The sequence below is a fragment of the Oryctolagus cuniculus genome, chromosome 17 (genome assembly GCF_964237555.1).
Source record: "Oryctolagus cuniculus chromosome 17, mOryCun1.1, whole genome shotgun sequence".
Lineage (NCBI taxonomy): Eukaryota > Metazoa > Chordata > Mammalia > Lagomorpha > Leporidae > Oryctolagus > Oryctolagus cuniculus.
This window is the reverse complement of record NC_091448.1, coordinates 10,255,295-10,275,270: the sequence shown is the minus strand read 5'-3', so window position 1 is coordinate 10,275,270 and position 19,976 is coordinate 10,255,295. Positions and strand designations below refer to the sequence as shown.

The window sequence follows — 19,976 nt, the reverse complement described above, 5'->3', positions numbered from 1 at the left end:
AATATTCTCAGGATGCCACCTTCTGTTGACTGTGTGGGATTCTTGTGCTGTTTTGCTTGGCACTGGAACACAATCTTCTGTTTTATGTAATAAGGCACATCAGAGAAGCCCTTTATGCGCACCCTCTCCGAGTGGGTGCTGAGCAAGATCTCTGGTGCACCCCATCATTTTCGGTACGGTCATAGCTTAGTGAACATTTCTGTGGCCTGGTAAATATTTTCTAGCTGTTGGCAAGGGTTGTTTTGCTTTTTTTTTTTTTTTTTTTTTTTTTTTTTTTTTTTTGCAGTGCCATTTGCTCCAGGCTAGGATTATAATGACCCAGCTTTGGTTTAAGATGAATTTTGAAAATATATGTTTGTGCTGGGACTACAATATTTTCAGAGAAAACAGGCGTGGGTGTGACAGGCGCTGATGTAATATATTGGTGCATGCACCCAATCAGACAGATGAGCTTACTCTTTGCAGATTGTAACAAGAGAGAGAGGCTTGCTGAGATCTGCAGATACACACAGAATTCTCTTTCCGAGAAGGCTTGCTGCTAGCATGTGGCGTAATACAAAGCCCATTTTCTGATCTTTTGTCACTTTTGCATTAGAAGATCAAGGGAAAAGACCATTTCGCATAGTTGGCCATTTAGCTTTATTATTCCGATTGCTCCCTCCCGTTAATTTTTTTAACAGAGTGCTCAATGTTAGCATCAGGTGTTGGCAGCCTTCCTTGGGGGACAGATTGCTTTGAAATAAACACAGCTGGAAACGGACCACCTATTGTTTTTTTCTTTCTTCTAAGGACTGGAAGAGGCATTTATAGAAAGGCCAGAGAACCCGGTGATGTCTAGAATCACTTTATAGATTTATTCCTCCAACTCTGGTTAATGATTAACACCATGTCTGGGTGGCCAGAGGAACCCACTCTCCTTCCCCCTTCCCTGCAGCGGCACTTAGCTGGGAACAATGAACTTGCAGAGGTTTACTGCCATCTGAACTTGAGGAGGGGGTGGAGTCTGCTCAGTTCTGTTTCTTCCAGCTGAAGTGTGGTTTTAGGAGCTAAGTAAAGAATGACTTCTGTGGGGTTTCCTGATGCTGGCCCTGCTTGCAAACTTGAAAATCTCATCAGAGCCTCTTCCCCTGGTTTTTTACTGTTCTACTCTTCTACAGGAAAGCAAGTAAGTGAATTATGTAAATGAATTGGTGTGTGTGTGATTTGTGTTTCATTTGATGTACTTGTTAAAGCGAAAGCAGGACATTTTTTAACAGTGTATTTCAACTTGGTTTTGTGTCTCCTTGAACTATTTTTTCTTATTGCTGCAAGAAGTTGATAGGCTTTGAAATATTGGATTTAAAGAAAACTTTGAAAACTATGCAAATCTTCAGCTTATATGTAATCAAGGGTCTAGAATCTAGAGACAAGAGATTGGTAATTTAACCCAGGAGGCAGCGAATTCAGGGTAAGAATGATGTTGATGTGGGATGAGGATTGGGTGGGTATAAAAGTGAAGTGGGGGGAGAATCCAGGGCCGCCTTCTCCATCCTTGGAATACTTCGTCATTGTTCAGATCATTTATTTGGTGTCTGTGCCAGCAGTTTCTGCTGTCTGTCTGTCTCTCTCTTTCTCTCCCTCTCTGCTGTTTCTTCGTATAGATATTTATGGTTTGCTGAGTTATGGTATAGTAATTGCTATTAGTAGTTGCTACTAATTAATTGCTTTGGTAAAAGTTTTTCCAAGAAGATTTCCTCAATAAATAGCCATCTCTCCATCTACCTTTTAAGAACTGAGTTAGAGAAGAAAAGAGAGAGAAAGGAACTTAAAGAGTAACCTCTACTTTCAATTTGCTTCAGTAGCCACCAGGCACCCTTTTTCACAGGCAAAATATATTTTACTTTAGCTTTGTTTTATTCGAGAGAACTAGAGTGTTGTATCTGTTGGGATTACCTGGATTGCCTATTCCCAGGACTGAAATATGTATGTGGTTATCTGAACAAATCCATTCTGACTCTCTCATTTAGTCCTCACTGGACTATCTGCTTCATGTAAAACTGCATCTGCTATCTCTTTGAGGGAAATGGATGGGAATTGTTGGAATTGGGTCATATAGCATTTGTATTCTCACAACTGAATCCAACACCTAGCATGGCTCCTGGAATATAATGGTCCCTATGCATTTTGAATTCATATTGTGTGTTGCTATTCACTCCATGTGTTTTCAGTTCATATTGACTAACTTAATAGCAAGTGCTATATTGTGATCTGGGTTTCAAGAGTAGGGTGAGTTTTGAATCTTATCAAATGCACAGATAAGCCCTAAAGAGGAGAGAATTGAGAAAACCTGTTATAGTGAAGGTGGCCCTAAAAGACGTTCTTTAGGTTCATGTCTGCCAAGCATATTTTTTCTCACTGTATACAAGTTGGCAGAAGTTATCTAAGCTTTTAGGTTTAAAAGCAGGGAAAGAAAGAGCTCAATTATACATTATATTGAGCTCTGATAATATGGGCAATTCTGTTCCTGATTGTCTGGTTGACCTCTTAAAAAATGAGACTGTAACTTCCCTCCCACCTGCAACCCTCATTCCCTCTCCCCCCTCCACTTCCATTCACATCAAGGTTCATTTTCAATTCTCTTTATATACAGAAGATCAGTTTAGCATATATTAAGTAAATATTTCAACAGTTTGCACCCACATAGAAACACAAAGTGAAAAATACTGTTTGAGTACTAGTTATAGCATTAAATCTCAATGTACAGCACATTAAGGACAGAGATCCTACATGAGGAATAAGTGCACAGTGACTCCTGTTGTTGACTTAACAAATTGACACTTTTGTTTATGGCATCATCAAGCCATTGTAATCCATAAGCTGTACTTTGGAAATTTATATTCATTAAATAAAAGTTTAAAAAAATAAAGTTAGAATATTAAATTTAAAAAAATGGGACTGTGTAGATTGCTTCCCTTATGACTATAAGTAAGAACTACCTGTGGTGTCTCAGTGTTCATGTGCATTATCAGAGCTGATTCTCACATTGGTCCAGTGAAGTGCGCATTGATGTTGTGTTGTAACTGAGCAAATTGACAGTCAGATGAAAAGTGACTCTGGAGGTCACTTGATGGGTGGAAGAACCAGATGTGAGCCAGTTATTTTAAGACTTAAAGTTGCAAGCTCTCCTACCGACCAACAAAAGCTCAAAACATGCTTCCCTCGCCCCACCCATTAAAAAATCCAAAATTCCATGCTTTCCCATCCCACCGCCTCTGTTCTCTACACTTCTTCCATTGTGGAAGAGTAGAAGGAGCCCCCACTTTGGGTGTCAGGAGACTCGGACTCTGATTTGACTGGGTCATTGCCTGCCCTGTGGTAGGAGTCACTGAAGTCTTTGGGTGTCATTTCCTTGCAAGGAGGTTTCCCTGTTTGATTTCTTAAGTTTCTTTGCAGCTTCAGGATCTAAAAGGGGCTTACCCGTGGCTTCTGTCGGCCCTGCAGTTCTCCCTTGCAGTGTGGAGAAAGAGGTGAGAAAGAGAGTGGAACCATGGGCGTTCTCGTTCTGTCCAGCTCTGCTTGGTTTCCCCTGCAAGTGGCAAAGAGATGCAGGATCTCCAGATATGAGGAACATCCCAGACTCTTACAAGACTCTGGTCTCTGAACTGCTTCCTAAGCTGGTGTTTCTCAGCCTGGTTCTTTTTGGCTCATCAACTAAAGTACTTGAGCCAAGCTCTCTCGTGGTTTCAGCCCAGGGAAGAACAACATCAGATTCCCTTCCCATCTGGCCCCACAATGAGTGATAACCTCCTTGCATGAGCCCATCTGTTATCTTAATCCTTTTTGGAACAGGGCAAATGTAAATGAATATTGTTCTATCCTGCAGCTCGTGGCAGGTGTTTGATTAATGGGCAGGGCAGGACAGTGGAAAAGTATTTTTTATCCTACTTCCATTGTTAACTCTAGCAGTGGTTTACAGACTGATATGGAACATTGTAGGATACTAAGGTAAAGGAGATGATATTCTAGTGACATTCAAGAGAAAGCAAAAGCCATCGCCATTACTGTGTAAAAGAAAAATAAAACAAGTTGGAATGGCTCTCTCAGCAGGTAGAGAAAGTAGATCTTTGGAGGAAGAGAGAGTTGGCATTCTTATTCTGACATTTCCACCCTGGATTGATGAAGCATCTCATCTACAACCACAGTCAGCCTTGGAGAAGGTTGGTTCTGCCTGGTCCTTTATTTCCATCACTCAGACTCCTTAGGTGGAAGTGCTGATGAGAGCTGAGCACACAGAGCGCTCATTTCCTTCTGTCACAGTCTCTGCCCTTGCTCGCTTTCTGTGATTCAGATCATAAGTTTTTCCTTATGTCTTTTCACACAGGCAAAAAACGAAACCCTGGCCTTAAAATTCCAAAAGAAGCATTTGAACAACCTCAGACCAGTTCCACGTAAGTTGACAAAATCATCTTCTTTCGAACACTTGCACTTTGTCCATTTCCAAGGGGGGTTCCATTTTGCACTATCAAGTGAGGTTTCAGCTTTGGAAATAGTTGTTGTAAGGAAGAGCTCTTCAAGGGAAAAGCCATTTGCTCCTTGTTCTTAGACCTGAAATAATTATGCCCCATCAGTCAGTCTATACTGAATGGCTCTGAACTCAATGTCCCCAGTTATCAATTATGAAAGAATTGAGTGTCAAGTGCATTTGGCAAATGGAGCCCTGTGTCAACTCAGAAGAGGTCCTCAAATGTAGACATTCTTGCCTCCTCCTGTAGATTGGAGCAAACAAGCAAATCTCTGTGAGGGCCACTACTATAAAACTTGAGCTGAAATGGAAATATGGTATTTGGTGAGGACCCACATTTGACACTTAAATGCTTTCCCATATAAACAGGAGGCAAGATGAAGTAAAGGAACACAACTTTATTAGCTGAGGCTTTGGCCCAAATGCCCGAGTTAGCTCAAGTTCTAGTGAGGCAAGACACTGTGTCTATGAGCCTTCTTCTTGCTTCTTTGTCTCTCTGTCCTGTGTAGAGGGTACCTCCTATTTAACTGGAGGCCCAACCACCTACTAAAGCATCCACATGGGAGGGATGGAAATCCCAAGAAAACAGATTACAGTAGAGATTCCAAGGAGACAGAATAAGCAAAGGGAAATCATCCCTAATGGAATTCTAAGTTTTTAAGGTGTTTGCTCATATCTACAAAAGTGCTTCCCCTTTTAGAAGTTTTTCTCCTTAACTTTGATCCATTTTATCAGAAGATCTACCCTTTAGTGTTGGGATGTGCTTGTAAAAATGATCACGTCGGGGCTGGTGCTGTGGCTCGGTGGGTAAAGCTGCCATCTGCATTGCCAGCATCCCATATGAGCACTGGTTTCAGTTCCAGCTGCTCTACTTCTGGTCCAGCTCTCTGTTAATGCTCCTGAGAAAGCAGAGGAAGATGGCCCAAGTCCCTGGACTCCTGCACCTATGTGGGAGACCCAGAAGAAGCGCCTGGCTTCTGGCTTTCATCTGGCCCAGCCCTGGCTATTGTGGTCATTTAGGGAGTGAACCAGAGGATGAAAAACCTGTCTCTGTCTCTGCTTCTCTCTCTCTGTAACTCTACCTTTCCAATAAATAAATAAATCTTTTTAAAAAATGACCATGTCTATTGTTAGGACTTTGGTGATGTTGTTGGTCCTTGGCTGCCATGTAACAAGAAAATTTCCAGTGAGGAACCTTCAGGACAGAATCCAGTATAGGGCTTCTCTTCAGACTTCTGGACTGCAGCTCAAAGGGGCAAAACCTCTAAGGAGGAACTGTAGGGAGAAGTTCTTCCCATACCTATAGTCAAGATTACTTTTTTTTTCTATTTCTTTTATTTGATCCCTCTGGGCAATTGGTGGTTCCCACCAATTTATAGGTTACTTGAGAGCTTGGAGTCACATAGATGGCTTACCCTTACTACCTCTCTACTGTTTTATGGGATATACTTAAAACTGTTTTACTTTGAGATAACTATAGATTCATGGGAAGTTACAGAGGGAAGTAGAAGGAAGCACCCTTGCCCCAGCCTCTGCCAAATTCCTGCTCCCTACATGTTAACCTCTTACATATCTATGTTGCATATCAAAACCAAGAAAGTAGTATTGGTACAAACCATGGAACTTAGCCAATTCCACCATAAATATATGTACTTACGTGTGTGTGTGTTTGTGTGTGTGTGTGTGTGTGTGTAGCTCTGTACAGTTTCTCACATGTGTAACCTTACATTAACACAACTATAATCAAGATACTCAACTCTGAATGTTACAAGACCCTTTCATAGTATCTCCTTATAGTTATACCCACCTCGTCTCCCCATTCCCATTCCTAATTCATGACAACCACTAACCATTTTGTTATTTCATGATTGCTCTATAAAGGATTCATGCATCTCTTGTTAAGAGTTTTTTTAATTCAGCATAATTTCCTTGAGGTTCATTCAAGTTGTTGTGTATATCAAGAGTTCCATTGTGTCACTGAGTCCTGTTCTATGGTATATTTACTTCACACAGAAGGTTTATGAAGAGACATGGGTAGTTTTCAGCGTTTTGGCTATTATAAATAAATATATTTCACATGTAAGTTCCTGCATGAAGATAACTCTTCTTTTCTCTACTTTATGTGGCTGATATTATAATTGCTAAATTATATGGTAAGCCCATTTTTATTTCTGAAAGAACTGCCAAATTGTTTTCCAGAGTGATTGTACCATTTTATATTCTCACCAATAATGTATGAAAGATCCAATTTCTCGTATTACCAGTATTTTTCATTCTGATGTGTAGTAATAATATCACTACAATTTTGATTTTCACTTCTCTGGAAGGTAATGACATAGAATATCATTTAGGTGTTTATTTTCCATCTATATTTTTTTTTTGGTGAAATGTCTGTGCATCTCTTTTGCCCATTGTCTAATTAAAATGTCTGTTCTTGACTTTTGAAAGTTATTTATGTATTCTACACACAAAGACTTTTTGAACTATGGGATTGATATAGATTTATTTTCTTTCAGTTTAAAATTTTCTTTTTATCCTTTTAGCAAGATCTTTCAAAGAGCAAAAGTTTTTAATTTTGATGGAATTCAATTTATCACTTATTCCTCTTACAGATCACGGTTTAGTGACAAGTCCTAGAACTCTTTGCCTTGCCGTTAGATCCTAAAGTTTTCTTCTGTATTATTGTCTAAAAGTTTTATAGTTTTACATTGAGGTCCATGATGCATTTGGAGTTAATTTGGGAACAAAATCTGAAGTTTAGGTTGAGTTTTGCCTACATGTTGGATTTCCCATAGTTCCCACATCATTTGTTGAGAAGGCGATCCCCTGTCTGTTGAAATGCTTCTACACCTTTTTCTAATATCAGTCTTGCTTGTTTGCTGGACCTGTTTCTGGGTTCTCTATTCTGCCCCACTGATTTATGTGCTTGTCCTTCTGCCAGCTTTACACTGTCATGATTACTGGAGATAAATACTAAGGTCATAACATCCGGAAAAGCAACTTCTCCCACTACGTTTTTTAAAGTTATATTGACTATTCAAAGCATTCTTCTCTTCTCATGTAAGTTTTAGAATAAGCTTGATTATGCCCAAAATTTTAGTAGAAATTGTGTCTAACCTATAGATCCACTTAGGGAAAATTGACACATTTCCTATATTGAGTCTTTAAATCCATTCACATGTGTTGAACTTTTATTTTAATTAGATTTTTATTACATTTGTTTAAATATTTAGATTTTATTTTATTTCCTTCTTGCATTTTATAGTGCAGATTTCCTGTATTAGGTGTTGTTAAGCTTTAAACCAGGCAAATGGTGTGGTGCAGAGGATTAAGATGCTACAGGCAGTGCTGGCATCATGCTCTGTGGGCTGCAGTTCAAGTCCCAGCTGCTCTACTTCCTATCCAGCTTCCTACTAATGTGCCTGGGAGAGCAGCAAAAGATGGTCCAAGTGCTTGGACCCCTGCACCCAGGTGGGCAATCTGGAGGAAGCTGCTGCTCCTGCCTTCAGCCTTCCCCAGCCGCCATCGCCATTGAGTCCATTTGGGGAATGAACCAGTGAATAGATCTCTCTCTCTTTCTCTCTCTCTTGACAGGCAGAGTAGACACTGAGAGAGAGAGAGACAGAGAGAAAGGTCTTCCTTTTTGCCGTTGGTTCACCCTCCAATGGCTGCCACGGCCGGCACACTGCGCTGATCCGAAGGCAGGAGCCAGGTGCTTCTCCTGGTCTCCCATGGGGTGCAGGGCCCAAGCACCTGGGCCATCCTCCACTGCACTCCCGGGCCACAGCAGAGAGCTGGCCTGGAAGAGGGGCAACCGGCACAGAATCCGGCGCCCCGATTGGGACTAGAACCCGGTGTGCCGACGCTGCAAGGCGGAGGATTAGCCTAGTGAGCCACAGCGCTGGCAGATCTCTCTCTTCTCTCTGTCTTTCCCTCTTTCTCTCACTCTCTGCAACTCTGACTTTCAAATGGATAAATAAATCTTACAAAAAAAAGTTTTACACCTAAATATTTCATTTTCCTTGACACAAATGTCAGTGGTATTCAAGGTTTGATTTTGGTTTCTACATGCTCATAGACAGCATAAAGGGATGCATTTGAATTTTTTTGTGCTGATTTTGTAACCTTGAGCTTCCTAACCTCACTTACTAGTAGAGGTCTTTTTGTAGATCCCCTAGATATTTAGACCATCATTCCATGTGTAAACAGAGACAGTTTTGTTTCTTTTCCAGTCTGCACTTTTTTCAAACTTTCTTTTTTAGCCTTACTAAAGTGGCAAGAATGCCCACCACTTCTGTCTTCTGCTTCACTTCCCAAATGCCTGCAATAGCTAGGACTGGGCAGGCTGAAGCCAGGTAGCAGGAACACAATCTGGGTCTCCCATGTGGGTGGCAGAGACCCAACTTTTTAGCCATCACTTGCTGCCTTCCTGCATGCACATTAGCAGGAAGCTAGAACCCAAAGTGGAGCCAGAAATCGAACCCAGGCACTCTGATGTAAGATGTGAACAAGTGGTAGCTTAACTGTTGCACCGAACTCCATCCTAAGTTGTTCACTGCTGGGTTAGATCGATAAGAGCAGTCAGCCATGCTTTGTTTTGCGTCTTAGAGGTCTTTTACTATGCTGTATGACATTAACTCCAGGGTTTTTGTGAGTGCTGTTTATGAGATTGAAGTTCTCCTCTAATTGTATGGTACACTGACAGTTTTGAATGGTGTTGAATTTTGTTAAATATTTTCTCTGCATCAATTGATATGGTCAGCAGATTTTTCTTCTTTGTCCTATTAATATGGTAGATGACATAGATTGCCTTTGAAATATTAAACTTGGCTTACATACCCAAAATAAATCCTGGTTGTTTGCTATGCATTTGTTTTACTTTAAGAAATTCTATTTGTTGACGTTTTCTTGAGGATTTCTGCATCAAAGTTCATGGGAGATGGCTTGACTGTGCTGAATTATTAACTTTTTGGTACTATTATTTTTGATATTAGTAATATAGCTGTATTGCCTCATAAACATGAGTTGGTGAATTTTCCTTCGATTTTCTGATAGGTATTTTATAAAATTTGTAGTAAGTCTTCTTTGAATATTTGCTAAAATTTTCTAGTGAAGGATTTGGATTTTTTATGGAATTTTAAATTATAAGTTCAATGTTCAAAACCGTTGTAGGACTATTCAGATTATCTATGTCATCATGGCTAACTTTTGGTAGTATGTGCCTTTAATGGAGATGGTACATTTTTCTAAGTTGTTAAATTTATGAGAGTAAAGCTCTCTGAGTATTTCCTAATTACCCTTTCAGATGCTGCAGGATGTTGTATGATATCCCGTTTTTCTTTCCTTGGTAATTTGTGCCTTCTCTTTGGTTATCTTTGACAGTTTTGTTTGAGGTTTGTCAATTTTATTGTTTTTTTTAAAAAGAACTAGTTTTCTTTTATTGTTTTTCTGTTTCTAATTTCATTGCTCTCCGTTATATATTCTTCTATAGACCACCTAGCTGTTTTATATTCCTTCCCTTTAAAATTTTCATTTTTTGCCTTTGACTAGTTTGTGTTAATTTTCTATCCTTTATGAATTTTTGAAAGCTTCCATAATCCTTCCTTGATATAAGTCAGTGAAGAAACATCTATGTAAGGATAAAAGTAGTTTCTATTTTCTCTTTTCCTCATGTGATATAGTATACTTTGAATACACTTTCCTGTTTCACTGTAAGGTCAACAGCAATGCTTCATTAGACTGCCACTTTAGTTCATGGAGTCTTATTATTACTTTAATACTGAGGCTTCAATTTGTACTCCTAAAGAAGTAACTTCCACATTTTGTGTTTTCCTTGGCAATGTTTTGAGGTTGGTTTGATGATTCTTACTATTCATATGCTGCCTCCTTCTGCAGTGCTACACAAAAATAAATAGCCTGGGACAGAGCTCCATTCTCCCTGGCTCCATGTGTGTGGTCCCTCCGCCTGAGCTCTTCCTTCAAGTTGCCAGTGCCAGTGTGTCTTTGACTCGGGTTTCTGGGCTGTCTCCTCACTTGATTGATAGTCACTAATTCTAAATCAATTCTGTGCTCCTCAATATCATGTCATTTAACCCTCCCAAGGAAATCAGGAGGCATTTTTTATTACTCTCACTTGACTAGTGAAAAAAAGCAGAACTGTGCAAAGGTCAGGTGCTTTGCTCAAAGCTGTTCAGCATTGTTTAGTAGGTAGGAGTTCAGATTCTGGAGCCAAAATGCCTTGGTTTATATTTGGGATCTGAACTTCACTAGTTGAATACCTTAGGCAAGACACCTCACTGGACTAAGCCTTAGTTTTCCATTCCAAAAAAACTGGAATAAACAATGATGTGGTTGTTATGAGGATTAAATGTCATAATCCATATTAAATGTCTAGACTAGTGCCTGGTCCATTGTAACTGCTCAATGAAAGTTGGCTCCAAGCTATTATTATGGCACAGGTTCTAAGCGGAAGAGCTGGAGTATAAACTCAGGGGTCTTTGGCTCTCAGTTATATTCTCTTAGCCAAACATTAGACAAGCTGACACTGTAACCAAACAGTTCATGGTTAGTGAAGTAAGAAGTAGTATTCTTTACTTCTTTGGTTGAGTAGTCATCATGGGACAGCTCTGGTTTATAATCTCATCATCTCTTCAAATAACCTTACATTATTTAATCTCATTCAGTGTTCTTTCTTTGCATTAAAATGGACATAGCAATACCTTCAAGAGTCATGAAAATTAAGGAAGTTATTTTATTTAAAAGGTTTAGCAGAATCTCTGGCACAAGTAGTTGCTTACTAAAATATTGTTGAATACTCACTGTAGCAATAATCGGTGAATAATAATCATATAAAATTATGAAGAAATAATTATTATAGTAAACCAAATCTGGTTGTTCAATACCTTTTGTCTTCAAGGAAAGTAATTTTTGTAATATGCTTGATTTTTCCCCCCAGAGAACTAAAATATCAAATAATTAACAGAGAACATCTACCTATCATATAAACCACCTATAGAGTTTCAATGTTCCAGGCAAGCTAATATGCCTAGCCTTAGACAGAAAGAGCACAGTGTGAACTAATCCAACCCCAGCTGTCAGTCTTGGCCTCATCATTTGATGTTTTTGGCAGACTGGATGAAGCCAACGACCCAAGGCTTAGGTGGATTGATCCTTTTCATTTGAAGGGGCTGGGTTGCAGGGGAACTGGTTCCTTGCATTTGGATGGGAATGATGGTAAGAGGCGAAGCACTAAAACCACTCTTCGTGGTCCCTCTGTCTTGTTCTCATTCCCCTTCTTAGGTGCAAACTAAGATGCAAGAGAACTGGGTTTTATTTTCAGCTCTGTTGTTGACTGTACAGCTTCAAAACATCACAAAACTATTATGGGTTTCATTTCTTTTCATCTGGAAAATGACATTATGCCTTCTCATTAGGTCAAGGTGTAATGTAAAAATGCAAAGTTAGTACAGATCCAGGATCAGCAAACATTTTTTTAAAAAGATTTATTTTATTTATTTGACAGAGTTACTGAGAGAGAGGTAGAGAGAGGGAGAGAGAGAGAGGTCTTCTATCCGCTGGTTCACTCCCTAAATGGCTGCAACGGTCTGAGTTGAGCTGATCTGAAGCCAGAATCCAGGAGCTTCTTCTGGGTCTCCCACGTTGGTGCAGGGGCCCAAGGATTTGGGCCATCTTCTACTGCTTTCTCAGGCTATATCAGAGAGCTGGATCAGAAGTGGAGCAGCCAGGACTAGAACTGGTGCCCATATGGATGCCAACGCTGCAGGCTGCGTCAAAGTGCTGGCCCCAAACCTTTTATTTTTTCTTTCCTCCCCTTTTCTCCCCTCCCCTCCCCTCCCCTCCCCTCCCCTCCCCTCCCCTCCCCTCCCCTCTTCTCCTCTCCTCTCCTCTCCTCTCCTCTCCTCTCCTCTCCTCTCCTCTCCTCTCCTCTCCTCTCCTCTCCTCTCCTCTCCTCTCCTCTCCTCTCCTCTCCTCTCCTCTCTTCTCTTCTCTTCTCTTCTCTTCTCTTCTCTTCTCTTCTCTTCTCTTCTCTTCTCTTCTCTTCTCTTCTCTTCTCTTCTCTTCTCTCTTCTTTTTTGCACAAGGCCAGATATCTTAGGCTACTTAGGCCACAGTGCCTTCAGTTGGATATTCTTTGTTGTGTATTATAACCATTTAAGCTTGTAAAAGCCATTCTTAGCTGGACCACAGGTTGTTATTTGCTGTGCTCTCTATAGAATACAAGAATAAGAGACCTAGAGGAAATCTTATTCAATATTCTCATTGGATGACCAGAAAACAGAGATAACCCTGAATAATGAGTAACCTTTCTGTGGCCTCATACTTTTAAAGAAGGCAGAGTATGAGTAATTACGAAGGATTTTTAGTGTTTATATTAGGCCCCTGTTTCACCTTATATTTGCTTTTATTTCAAAGTACCATTGCAAATAGTATAAATAAATTATAAAAATTGAAAATAACAGCTTTGGAAACTTTTAGAAATTTGACTCTTCTGGAAAGTTTTCTGAAGGAAACTCCCTGCTCAGGAACACAAGCTGTATCACACCTTCCCTGCCATTAGTGTTTATGTGTCTAGATTCTGTTGTTTGTTTTTATCTCGCTATCGCTCTCGGTACATGGATTTTAAGTAGGAACAGAAAAACTTTATTTTCAATATTCTATGTGTATCAAAGGAATTTTGAGATGAGGGAAGACTTGTCATTAAAATCTTAGATTCTTGTTTATATCTATGGATATTTTCCTACTTCTTCCTTGTCGGTTTATTGTATGTTCAGCTTCAGCAGCAGGGATAGAATCATAATTCTTTAGTGTTGGGAAACATCGTCATTGGCAAAAGATCCTTTCTTCCTCCCTCCTTTCCATTTTCTTTGGCTATTTCTAAAGACAATTTGGGCAGGAATTATGCCTGCAGAGAGACTTGAGTTTCACCCTGCTGGTTCATCCTCTATAATGGCAACACCAGATTCTTTTGTCTTTAGCTGCTGGTTGGTATGTTTGGTTATAGGGACAGTATGTTTCTTGGCATGCCACCTTTGTCATGATACTTTTGATACATTCAATTAAAGAAAATGCCTTTCTGGGGTCCTAATTAGGGACTAGCCAAAGCCAAACATCTTTCTTATAACTAGATTGATCCCAGCAGAGAGAGCATTCAAGTAGTTCAAATAAATACACGAAAGGAGACTCTTCAAACCTCTGGATTCTGAGAAAACTCCTGAAGTGTGTGCACACTATGTGCAGAAGTAGTATCACTGGATGTCATTGGACAGTCTATTAAAATCAAAAGAATAATGAGTTGGAAATCAGGAGTCCCAGGTCATTGTGACCTTGGGCAAGTCCCTTCACCTCTCTGTCTCTTGTCTATCTAGGAGGGAGGAAATTAGATTTGGAATTGTAAGGTAACAGAACCATATGCCTATTTTTCTTTTTTGAACAATTGTGGAAAAAGTAGTGCAGTAATTGAATGCAGTGTTGTTCCCGAATGAAAGAAAAACTGGGAAGCCTACTGCTATAGCATTATTATCATATAACTATATACATATAGCTCCTACCTATTGGATATTTACTATGTGCCAAGCATTCTACTAAGCATTGTACCTGGAATATCTCATTTAATATTTGCTCCTATTCCATGAAGTGCTAATACACATATCAATATCCCCATTTTAAGGAAGAAAGGGACGCCCAAAGTGATCGAGTGCTAGTCAGATTCTTATGCTGCTTTACCTTTCTATCATGATCTTTGTAAGGAAAAGCCTCTCCTGTTGCATATGGTTTTGGAAAGACACCTGACTAAAGATCTCAGGTTTCTTCTTTTTCCTTTTATCTTTTTAGGCCACCTCGAGATTTAGACTCCAAGGCTTGCATTTCTATTGGAAATCAGGTGAGAGAAGTCACGCTTACCGTGAATACTTTCGGGCATTTTATGTGTATGCTTTCTGACTGGCCACTGAAAAGGTTACTTTTTGTAACATTTTGTCAAGGGATGAACCAAAAAAGTTTGAATTTCAAAGAAAGTAGTCCCAACAGAAAGAAATGATTAACGTTAAAGTGGTGGACCAGTCACCCTGATCTAATCATTACACCTTGTATCCAGGTCTTGAAAGATCATATTGTGTCCCATAAATATGTATAAGTATTATGTCAACTAAATTTTTTTAATTTGACAGATAGAGTTAGGTAGTGAGAGAGAGAGAGAGAGAAAGGTCTTCCTTCCACTGGTCCACCCCCAAATGGCCGCTATGGCCGGAGCTACGCCAATCCAAAGCCAGGAGCCAGGTGCCTCCCCTAGCCTCCCATGTGGGTGCAGGCGCCCAAGCACTTGGGCCATTCCCCACTGCCTTCCCGGGCCACAGCAGAGAGCTGGACTAGAACCCAGTGCCCATATGGGATGCTGGCACTGCAGGCGGAGGATTAACCTAGTGAGCCACGGCACCAGCCCCGGACTAAAAATTGTTAAAAGGATAAAAAATGACTAAAAATCTAGACAGTGAAGGGTGGTAGTATGTGGCTCTCCTGTTCTGTGTAATGGTGAACTGAAATCAGGCTATTGTGGTTCTGATCGGAGGAGCTGGAGGGTAGAGATGCTCTTGGAAGGGCATTTCTCAAAGGCCATAGATCTATTTTCTATCAGTCCGTTGTGGATGATAAATGTATTTAAAAGAGAATGGTTAAGGAACTGCAGTGTAGATGGCTTCAAATAAGCTATTCAGAAGCTGGGTTGGGTGGAGTTGAGCCTCTGTGTTGCCTGTGACAGGCAGGTGGCCTGCTGTGGGAGCCTTCGCATCTCCTGGCACTTCTTGTAACTCTGTGTTTGAAGCAGCTGCTTTGACATGCCAGGAAAGCTTCCAACCCGGAAACAACCCTGAGAACACTGTGAGACGCCATAGTGGACTACTGTCTGTGTCTACTTGGTGCATCTTTTCCTATTGGGTTATTATTATTATTTTTTATCTTGCAGAACTTTGAGGTTAAGGCAGATGACCTGGAACCTATAATGGAACTGGGACGAGGTGCGTACGGGGTGGTGGAGAAGATGCGGCACGTGCCCAGCGGGCAGATCATGGCGGTGAAGGTAGAGTTGACATTTCCCCAAATGTTTTTTATCTGCGGTGTATACATTTGTCCATCTCAACTGTGAACCAGCCCTTTGCATAGAAGCAAAACAATCTTTGATAGGGTGAAGCAGAAAAGATTAGAGCAGACATGTGGCCTACCCATGAGATGCCTGCTCCCCACATCAGAGAACTTGGGTTTGATTACTGGCTCTGGATCCTGAATATGTCTTCCTGCCAGTGCAGACCCTGGAAGGCGGCAGTGATGGCTCAAGTAATTGAATTTTTCCACCCATGTTTTAGGCCTGAATTGTGATCTCAGTTCCCTGCTTAAGCCCCAGCCATTGTAGGCATTTGGGGACTGAACCAGTGGATGAGATTCTCTCTCTCTCTCTCTCTCTCTCTCTCTCTCTCTCCATCTCTCTCCCCCCTGCCTCTGTGATAAAATCAATAAAATTTAAAAGAAAGAAAGAACATGTTATTCCAGAGAACAGTATTTCCCTATAAGTTATGGAAAATGGTTACTTGCTTTGAGTTGTATCTACTTCATATTTTTTTAAAAACTAGGTCTCCCTCCTTTCTCTCTCTCTCTCACTGTCTAACTCTGCCTGTCAAAAAAAACAAACAAACAAACAAAAAAAAAAAAACAAACTAGGTCTCCTTTACCTCTCCTTCTACCATTAAAATGATTTTTTTTTTTACACAACCACCATATCATCATCATATGTAAAAAGTTACTACTTCCTTAACCTCATGTAATACTTGGTACAAATTAAAATTTCCACGATCAATTTGAAGTGTTTTTATTTTTTTGACCTGTTGGTTTTTCAAATCTGCATCCAAGCCAAAGTTTACCTGTTGCACTTTGTTACTATGTATCATGAATGTCTTTTTCTGAATTCTGTTGCTTTTAAAGAATTTTTCTTGAAAATCAAGAAGCCAGAATTGAGAGTACAGAGTATCTCCATTTGTGGAAGAAGGGAGGACAAATCCTTCTAGAGTAAATCTGCAGTATTTGTGAACTATGGAAAGACATCTGGAATCATCTCCTGTTCCTTGAGTAGATACTGGAAGGATCTTAGAAAAGATCACCATCTCTAGATGAGCAGATGGATTTGAGTCATTGTTGGGAATGGCCTAGTGACTCAGATCTCTTAGCTCCTGGAGAATGGAGATTTCTTCCCCTTATCTTGTAGATTTTCTAGTCTGTTCATCCACTGACCCTTTGCTAAGTATGCAAAAAATGTGAAGACAAAGGATCTCTTTCCTGTCACTTAATAACATGATCATATTTCTGGAAGTCTCTGCTGGTGAGACAAGTTTTTCTTCTCTCAGTAGCACTGGGATAGGCACCAACAGCTTTTCTGCTTCTGCTTGATTGCATCTTTTCCCTATAGCTGTACTGATTTTCTTACCATAGCTGTTTATTCCAGATACAGTCAACCCTCTCCATCCATGGGCTTTACATCTATGTATTCAACCAACTGTGTACTGAAAATATCTGGGGGGAAAATTGTCAGTATTAAACATGAATAGACTTCTTTCTTGATATTTCCCCCTAAACAATACAACAAAAATTTGTGTAGCATTTACATTGTATTAGGTATTATAAGTAATCTCTAGAGATGATTTAATGTATAGGGGAGGATGTGATATGTAATATGCAAATACTATGTCGTGTTATATGAGGAACTTCAATGTCTATGGATTTTGATATCTGGTGGAGGGTGTGGTTTCCTATAAGCAATCTCTCAGAGATACCAAGGGACAGCTGTGGCTACTGCAATTTTACAGGTTCCCAAAGTTGGGCTCTGGGATATTTTTCATATTAACCCAAAAATAAGTAGCAAAAATAATTATGGACTCTATACATCCAATAGACAGAATACAGTAAGCCAAATCAGTTTGGTAGCCTGGAATATATTCCCAAACATTTTTCTTTTTTTTTTTTTTTTTAAGATTTTTATTTATTCCTTTGAGAGGTAGAGTTACATATAGTGAGAGGGAAAGAGAGAGAGAAAAGTCTTCCATCCACTGGTTCACTCCCCCAGTGGCTGCTACAGCCAGAGTTGAGCCGATCTGAAGCCAGGAGCCAGGAGCTTCCTCTGGGTCTCCCACGTGGGTGCAAGGGCCCAAGCACTTGAGCCATCCTCTACTGCTTTCCTAGGCCACAGCAGATAGCTGGATCAGGACTGGAACAGCCGGGACTAGAACCGGCGCCCATATGGGATGCCGGCACTGCAGGCGGATGATTAACCTACTGCACCACAGCACCAGCCCCCAAACATTTTTCTAATCTCCAAACATGCTATCAATTTTTTTTCTTAGTAAGAACTGTTCAGGAAATCAAATAAGTAACAGTCTTTATTATTTTTTTCTCATTAAAACTATTCACTTGAGAAGCAGAGAGAGCTACAGAGAGTACTTCCCTCTGCTGTTTCACTTTCCAAATGCCCACAATGACCAAGAGTCGGCCGGTGCTGGATCCTGGAGCTTGCAACTCAACTCAGGTCTCTCATGTATGTGGCAGGGACACAATTACTTGAGCCATTACCACTAATTCCCAGAGTCTGCATTAATAGGAAGCCGCATCAGAAGTTGGTATCAGACTCAGGTACTTTGATCTAGAATGATGGTGTTTTAACTGGCATCTAAACCACAAGAATAAATGTCTTCCCTTTTCCTTATTTTTCCTTTTTTACAAATAGCTGATTGCTTAGAGTTGATATTCAAAGTGCTAGGAGCTGTGTTGTGACGTGTTGTACTGTTCTTACGATGGAACTCCTTAAGGTCCCCGTTTTATTAAGTGACATCCTCACAGTAGTAACCATAAATTTTCCATGCATTCCCATTCAGCGGATCCGGGCCACAGTAAATAGCCAGGAGCAGAAAAGGCTATTGATGGATTTGGATATTTCCATGAGGACAGTGGACTGTCCCTTTACTGTCACCTTTTATGGCGCCCTCTTCCGGGAGGTAGGTGATCCTTCAATTCAAAGCCCAGAGAGACTAACCACTTACCAAGAAGCTTCTCTGGACACATGAGTCCCATACACATCATGGTACACTTTCTTATCAGTCTTGACTTGTGTGGAGGATTTTCCACTTGTGCAACCCTGCCATGCCCTGGTGTTAGTTTGGCTTGAAATTATGGGATTTCTAAGCATCCTTAGCCCCTTTAAAGATCCTGAGGCTCTCTTTTGTTTTCTGCTTTGGTTTGTCTATTTTGGTAGAACTATCTAAGTCAATAGATTGACTTGCATTGATTTCTTTTATTTCTGTGCTTTTAAATAATATTTTTAATTTTAATTTTAGTTTTTAGCATATGCAATGTGATTTGTAGATGAGAACATAAGATATTCCCTTCCTTCCTCCTCCCACCTTTCCTCTCCTCTGCCTCCCATCCTCCTTCTTTCTCCCTTTCTGTATTATTTTTTTAGTTTTTGACATAACATTTTAAATTTACATTACAGTAAAAAGGCTTAACACTTCACTGAATAAGAAGTTTAACAAGCAAAAAGACCCTAGTTTTGTGGGCATATAGGCAACAGCTGTGTATAATAATTGAATAGAAAAATGACCATTTTACCCATATACAGTAAATTTTAAAGTAATCACAGGGGCCAATGCTATGGTGTAGCAGGTAAATCTGCCACCTGCAGTGCTGGCATCCCGCATGGGTGCTGGTTCAAGTCCTCGCTGCTCCACTTCCAATCCAGCTCTCTGCTAAGGCCTGGGAAAGCAGTACAAGATGGCCCAAGTCCTTGGGCCCCTGCACCCATATGGGAGACCCAGAAGAAGCTCCTAGCTCCTGGCTTTGGATTGGTCCAGGTCCAGTTGTTGAGGTTATTTGGGGAGTGAACCAGCAGATGGAAGATCTCTCTCTCTCTCTCTCTCTCTCTCTCTCTCTCTCTGCCTCTGCTTCTCTGCAACTCTGCCTTTCAAATAAATAAATAAAGCTTTAAAAATAAAGTAATCACAAATCACTAAAACTGTAGTAGTATATCATTCTTAGCTATTTGTTTCACAAAGATATAAAACACAGTTTTACAAAACTATATCTGCAGCAGTACTGATACACACATTTTCTGCCTTCCTTCCTTCCCCATCCCTCCCTCTCTTCCGCCCTCCTCCTCCCTCCCTCCCTTCCTTCTTTTCCTTTCTTGTTTGCTTTTTCAATTTTACTCCCACATATAAGGGAGAACATGCAGTATTTTCCTTTCTGAGTCCAGTTTATTTCACTCATCATGTTATCCTCCAGTTGTATCCATTTTGCTGCAAATGGTAGTTTCATTCTTTTTATAGCTGAATAATATTCCATCAGATATACATACCACATTTTCTTTATCCATTCATTTTAGGATTGACACCTTGGTTGGTTCCAGATTTTGGCTGCTGTGGTC

General features: G+C 40.3%; 1 protein-coding gene across 3 annotated transcripts in view; it reads left to right on the top strand.

Annotated features, from left to right (window-relative positions):
- Positions 1-19,976, top strand: part of MAP2K6 (mitogen-activated protein kinase kinase 6) — a 129,768-nt gene that overhangs the window by 85,372 nt on the left and 24,420 nt on the right. The window contains exons 1-5 of one of the 3 annotated variants that reach the window (XM_008271758.4): positions 251-1,165; positions 4,361-4,427; positions 14,354-14,402; positions 15,480-15,593; positions 18,430-18,549. In XM_008271758.4, the coding sequence (XP_008269980.1) occupies positions 15,516-15,593; positions 18,430-18,549 (198 nt within the window). In that variant the 5' untranslated portion in view covers positions 251-1,165; positions 4,361-4,427; positions 14,354-14,402; positions 15,480-15,515. Of the gene's footprint in view, positions 1-250; positions 1,166-4,360; positions 4,428-14,353; positions 14,403-15,479; positions 15,594-18,429; positions 18,550-19,976 lie in introns of those variants that run through there. The other 2 variants (XM_008271757.4, XM_070060388.1) reach the window with 2 other exon arrangements.